At 38.5% G+C, this 7,089-nt stretch overlaps 1 protein-coding gene across 1 annotated transcript in view; it reads left to right on the top strand.

Annotated features, from left to right (window-relative positions):
• Nucleotides 1-6,114: 6,114 nt before the first annotated feature.
• The window catches only part of LOC308220573 (uncharacterized protein), a gene marked incomplete at both ends in the record, with an annotated part of 29,708 nt that continues 28,733 nt past the window's right edge, over nt 6,115-7,089 (top strand). Inside the window, one exon of the mRNA XM_080616686.1 lies at nt 6,115-6,340. Within this exon, the coding sequence (XP_080472812.1) occupies nt 6,115-6,340 (226 nt within the window). The remainder of the gene's footprint in view (nt 6,341-7,089) is intronic.

Here is a 7,089-nt window from a genome sequence, read left to right as displayed (position 1 = left end):
ATTGCATAGTATTTCTGGGACAAGTATAAAAACTATAAAAGAAAAAAGAGCGGGGAAAGGTGCATATGCACAATTTTAACTGAGCTTTTAAGTTCAGGGGATTATCTGAGGGGACTCCAAGGCATTCAAAAGCAACTGATGGAGGATAAAGGCACTTGAAATGGGAAGCAGACATAACCGCCAGATCCTGGTTTGCCATTACCTGAGTAGGGAGAGTAATGCACTGGCTCTTTACGCATGGCCTTCTATCTTCTGCATAGACAGCAACCAGTAAGTGGCTGGTGCTGAAACAGTGAATTTTAGTTCTGACCACTTGTGGCTACCTGATGAACATCGTGGCCTAGACAGACACACAATTCCCTCTGTCCTTTTTTTTTTATGCTTTTTTCCTTATGCAGGGGTAGGGATAACTAACCTATACCTCAAGTGCAGCCCTGACTTTTGCTGTAACCAACAAAAGACACTGTCAATGTGGAGGCTACTTGATAATGGACTCATGGGAAGAAACCAGCTTACTAGGGCGAGTAAGGTTTCCAGAACTGTTGTGGGATTTGAGTGCATGCAAACTACACACACACATTTCCTAATGGTTCTGAAGACCTGTGGGATGCTCATGTTGTTTCCCTTCAGTGATGGACAGCTCTCCTATATTTTCTGAGATATAAGGGATATATTTAATTGGGACAGAAAGGCTGGTCACTTCTATGCTTTCAATTCTCCATTGTACTTAAGACAACATACTAGAAGCCCAGAATACAAAAAAAAACAAAACAAAAACAAACACTTCCCAAAAAAACCCACACACTGCCCAAAAAAACCAAACAGAACAAAACAAACCAAGCTATACGGTGAAACTTTTTGAAAACATATGATTTTAATGATTTCAAATATATTTTTTGATGATTTTAATGATTTCAAATATATTTACATTTTAATTATTTCAATATATTAATGATAATATATATTTCAATATATATTCAATATATCAATCAATATTAATATATAATTTCAATATATTAATGATTTCAAATATGTTTACATAATGACAAATAGTGTAAGTTGTTTCAAATTTTGTTCACTCCTTGTTTTATAAAAAAAATTGACATTTGAGCTATGGGTTCTGTGATTCTTCAGTGCAGCCCCTTTTTAGCAAAAACATCAGGATATGCACCTGAAACACACCAAACCAGTGGTTTTCTAGGGGTATTGATATGAAACACAACCTGAAAGGTTTTTCATTTCTGTCCCGCAAGCTGTTACACTTCTTCAAATCCTTGATGCCTTGCCTGTAGGGGGTAATTTACCTTGTAAAATTCCGCATTTTTTTATACAGCTTGTTTAAACTTCTAAGGTGTGTGGGCACATGTGATCTACCTTTGATGTTTCAGAGGCACTCTTTTGCTACAAAGTAAAAAAAAAAAAAAACCAACACCCAAAACAAAATAAAAAAGGGAAAAAAAAAAAAAAGGAATTAATTATGTGTTCATTATTATCATAGGAGATAGTAGCTCTGGCCACAAAGTGCTGCTTTATTGGAATACAGCAACAGTCTGGAAAATTTAAAATCAAGTATGAAGTTCAAAGCAATGGGAAGATACATCAAGACAAAGCAGCACCATAGTAGTATCATAGTGTCATCACTGGCCCCAGGCAAACTCTTGCTGACTGTTAGCAGATGTCTTCACTATTCGGTGAGTCAGCTGAGTACTTGTACATCTTCTCAGCAGTAATGTAGAAAGGGGAAATGAATAACAAAGTCCACTGTTAATAGTCAGCAGTGAAATCGGATTATCCCATCAGGAAATAAGTGTTACAAGATGATAATGGAACCTCAATTCCAAAGATTTGTTAAGAATGAAGAAGCTCAGAATGAAGCTGGTTTTAATCTCTTCATAAAACTGGATCGTACACTTGCTCAAGTCAGTGGTGTTACCATCTTTGGTCTGGTCCTTTACATACAGCTGTTACTTTGCAGTAGAGATTCACATCTAAAGCAGCTTCTTTTCCTGTTAAATCGTTGTTCAGTTTTACAACCCCCTTGGGCAGATTTTGTCAATCCATGAGTGGGACAAGGCTCAAGGGAGCTGTGTAAAGGGATGCTTCAGTAGATGGCACTCTCCCTCTGAGTGAGGATGAGCAAATACCTCCGCCAAGGAATTCGATGCAGTGAGAGCAACTTCTTTTATACTCTACAGCGCAATGAGTGCAAACAAAGCTCTGCTTCATTATGCCATGAAGTAACCCCTGACAGTTTTTCACAAATCTGGATTGTTCAACTCCTCACATATGCTTTCCTCCCTGCTTAAATGACTGGGGTCTGTCTTGGTTCAGTTCATCCTTCATCCTGAAATCTTAATTGTGAATATATACATCATATATAATTATACACACACACATATACATTTAAAAGATATATTTTTATAATATATTTAAAAGAGCTCAGTAGTAATGTAAGTTACACACATAGGACTCAGGGTTTAGAACTGTTCTGCTTCCTCAACCATTTTTTTCTAATTCTTTATTTTGTTTTACGATTTTGTCAATGGTAGATCCAGGTTTAGAACTTCAGGCCTTTGGTTTGTTGATTATTTTTTGTTGTTATTTTGAAGCCACAAATTTCATAGATCTTGTTTAAAGAACAGTTGCACTGATTTAATACAAGGGAGGAGGCCTTAACTGCAGGAGTGGGGACAATAAAGACCTGCTATACATCAGGGGAGCTATCACCTTTTAAATCAGATTTGTTGTTAACCAAGCAGTAATGTACAGCCATCATTTTACAGCTTTCTACACTGAACAGAAGAGTGAGAGAAGAGAGTGAAAGAAACATGTAAAAGACGTTGCAAAAATAAAATTACATGGGACAAATTCATAAAATGCAAGTTTAGTTCCTTTTTTACAGTTTTAAATTCTTGAATAACGTAAGTATATTCTTTCAATTTACTGCTTCTTAAGCATTTCTTTATTATTTGACTGACACACAGATCAAGTAAGTCTCTATACATTCTCAATCTCTGCCTCACTCCTATGCTCCCCAGAAATCCTTTTTTCCACTAATTAAAATCACAATGTTAACAGTAATTCTAAAATCTGGAACCTGGAGCTGTTGCTTTTTTCCTTTAAGAGGGACGCATTTGCTACTGTAGCTCACAAAAATCTGTTGACCTGTTTTTTCCAATATTCATGTCAGACCCTGAGGCTTTTTTTGGCCTGTTAGAATGAAGAGGCCCTAGGTAATGTATGAAAGAGGACTATAAAGAGCATTTGTGTACACCTCTCCAGTGCCAGTCAACTTTTGAGCAAACAAAATCAAAAAGTATGCACCATTGCAAACTAGATAAAGGAATTTCTGTTCCCAGAAGTGGTTCAAGCAGTTGCATGCTGCATGAGTGAAATGGCAAATGAATTTAGTAACAAGTAAATATATTTTTAGATTTTCTGTTCTTAATTCAGAACAAAACAAACCTACTGCAAGTGTCAGATGCTTAAGGGACTGTGTCCCAAAGCAGTATTTTCTGTCCTTTGCAGAGAAACTGCAGAGCAGATAAAATGCTGGACTAGTGGAAGCTCTCTCTTTAAAGTGCCATTTAGCTACAGCATTCCTCTGTTATTTAGCAAATAGATCTAAACTTCCAAGTGCATTTCATACAGAATTCCAAGTGCATTTTATACAGAATTCCAAGTAGTCCTCATGCAGTAAGGTTACTGCTTGGAAATCTCTTTTGCACACAGCTGAATACAGATGGTTTGGAGAGGCTTTTTCTAACACTTTACAAAGGAACTGACTTTTTTCCTCTGGGGGAAAAAAAATCATGATGTGGGGTGTGGGGCTTCTACTATTTGGAACATGTTCTTTAGAAGAATGAAAGCAAAATCATTTAACACTATTAGAGTACTACTAATTTTTTTCCCTTCTGTGGTCCTGGGCTGATATTTTATTCAGTCAGATAAGGAAACAGAATATCTAAGTCATGAAACTAATCAAAAACATTGGGTTTATGGTTGCAGCCTTTACCTTTATAGCAGCTATTGTGAATTCAGAAGAGATTGGAAGACCCATAAATCAGCTTTCTACACTGGCTTTCAAGTAGTGGTTTCAAATAAAGGAGACTGACTGAATCATCAAAGTAGGCATTGGGAAACCTGAGTTTTATGCCTTCAGGCAACTTATAGCCTGATTTTCAGCTGTGCATTTATTTAACTACCATTTATTTCAAACGGAGTTACACAAGCACAGCACCCCTGAAACTTGTTTTTAAACCATTTGGGAGTATCTTCATTACAGGTACATTGGAAAGCTACTTCAATGTCTGTAATACATTTTGAAATACTTGGAATATGTTACAGAAAGGCAGTCATTACTAACAAGTGTCTCATTGAAACAGTCCTGTTTTTTTCCTCATCTCAGTGCAGTACAGTTCAAATTGCCTTAGAAAAAGATCTCACAACAATTAAACCTGAAGAGTTCTGTAGACACGACAAAGCAAGAGACAGAAAGAGCATGTGATGGATTCCCATGATCTGCCACCTTACTGCTTTTTGGATGGAAGCTGAAGGATGGAAGATCATGTGCAAAACGTGAAAATCAAGCAGTGGCAGAAGCAGGACCTGACAATCACACAGGTTCCCTATACTTTAGAAGATCTCTATTAAAAAGATGAGAAAATAGGAGTATTAGCCTCGTTTTTGATAATATTAAGAAGCCAGAGAGAGATCAGAACTGAGATGGGTTTGCAGACTGGTCAAAGAAGTAGAAAGCAGAATCAAAGTCTTGATGCTTTGTAATGGATTGCATTGTGTAATAGAGGTCTCATACCTTTTGGTTTACAGGTGTAGGTAGGTTTATGTGTGCCACATAGTATTTGTGTCTAGGGGAATGTCATGTAAGTAAGAGAAGAAATAGCAGTAGCTGGACAGACCAGTGAGATTTGGGTGAGCCTATTCATCAGTGTTTAGAGATGGGTGCAGAACAAAGGGTTGATTTTCAAACATGATTTATTTAGAAACTTAAGATGTTTTAAAGGACAGTGAGGCTAAAACTTGGCAATAAATATATCACATGCAATAGTTAAAATAAATCCATCAAATCCATGGATAAAGAGAAGTTAATAAAAGTGATCAACACTCAGCAGACCTGTACCTACTGGTTCCCTAAAGGATGATCTTAAATCAAACCAGATTTTACTGGAAACCTCAAGAATATTACAAATGATGCTTCATACTGCACTAATTAGGCCAAGGTTATTTGTAAAACTGTTCAACAAAGGGTGACCACATGCACCAGGCTGGTGAATTAAGCAAACGGATGGAGCAAAAGTGGAACTGCTCTTTTTCCTTCTGCTACCTTTTTCTGCATGAAAACTGCAGATGATTTTTGCATCCTCCCACTGCTGGCTTATCCAGCCCACTCTGCAGGATTTGACTGACAGGAGGAAAACATACTTCTGAATTATTTGGTCACTGTATTTATTTTCTTTTTCAGTTTTCTCTTCTTGCTGGTTTGCAAAGTCTCAGTTGACTGGATGCTGGGCTATGAGCTGTTTGTCCAACAGGGCCTTTGTTCTGGTCTGTGCTCCAGCAAAAACTGGAAAAACCTGTTCACATGCTCTTTTTTCTTCCTTTTTATCTTCCTCTCCCATTGGCAGTTGCAGGCTGTACACATGCAAACAAGGTGGTGCCTACCTTTCATGTGGAAAGCTGCCTTACAAAAACTGAGGTAGCTTTTTCCATTATCCCAGAGCTTTTCTAGCCTCATGAAGGCTTTGGTGAATGCTCCAGAAGGTAAACTCTGTTCTCCACAAAATGTGCTTTGGTCATCATTTTCTTTTTCTTCAAGCAAGGGGAGGGTGTTTGAGTGTGGCTCCAGCCCAGCCTTTTAAATAATGTTTTGTAGACTGGGAGATCTGCAAAAGCCAGGCTTATTGTGCAATGTAGCTGTTTGGATGCAGAAGTTTGTTTGCTTTGCAACAGCTGCTCATGGTGTGGTGGTAACATCTGTAAGACGGGACAAACACTAAGACAGTAAGTTAGTGCAAGAAGTGGACAAGTTGAGAAGAAACTCTTCTTTCCATCCCCTTCCTTTTCCTCTTGCTTTGTGCTGTTGTTGGAGCCAGAATGGGTCAACTGTGTGGACGATGCATGCAGCTGCTGCGGGACTTCATGGCCTTTGTTCAGAGGATGTCTTCCGACCTGGTGCAGGGCATCAAGGAATGCTTAACTCTGATAAGCAAATGCTTCTGCTTAAAACAAAACAGCTCTAAAGCCAGGCAGTTGTACAAACCCATCCTGCAGCCTCATGAGAAGGTGACAGCACAGGAGTTTCTGCAGCATATTGAAACAGGTAAGAGATCTTGTTTTTTCCAAAAGGGTTTTGAAAGAACAAGGAGGTTCATTTTGTGGGTTGAAAACAGATTGTCATCTGAACTGCTTTGGCATGGCACAGAGCAGCTTGGCGATGATGTAGGAAAGCCAGAGCTATAGAGCATTTTCTTTGAGTACAGGACACCAAGGGCTTAAGTGGTGTAACAGTTGTTTCTAGGTAGAAATGGTCAGTCACTTTCTTGCTCTGCCACCACTGTTACTACATAACTCAGGTAAACATGTTTCATAAAAGTGAGTCCTAGTAGCTGAAGTTAAATTATGAAGTCAGTCACTGAAGTCACAAAGCTGGAAACAAGCTGTACCAACACTGGATGTTACATGAGTGCTGAGCTGTGAGCAGGCAAATCACAATGTGGTCCTGGCTCAGTCGCTGCAATGTATGCATGGGGAAGTTGCCCTGGGACAAGCACCATTGGACTCAGAATTCCAAGCAACTGGTCTAAGTGCTTTTGTGCAAACATTTTAAACACAATCATGGGATTCCGCGTGAATCAAAAGTAGATCCATAACGCTTCCCCTGCTTTATAGGCTACCTGCCTAATTCCCCTGTAGATCCATTTGTGATATTCTCTCTATCCTGTCCTAGGACACAATAATATCAATAGGAAAACTCTTTTTATTTCACTCCTGCAGTCACAGAGTATCACCTTGGATTAGTGTATTTTGTCAGTTGTCCAACCTAAAAACATCCCTTGTTTCAAGCTTAGG

This window comes from Psittacula echo (assembly GCF_963264785.1).
Source record: "Psittacula echo genome assembly, chromosome: 4".
NCBI lineage: Eukaryota > Metazoa > Chordata > Aves > Psittaciformes > Psittacidae > Psittacula > Psittacula echo.
Note: the sequence above shows the minus strand (reverse complement) of the source record. Positions and strands in the feature narration are given on the sequence as shown.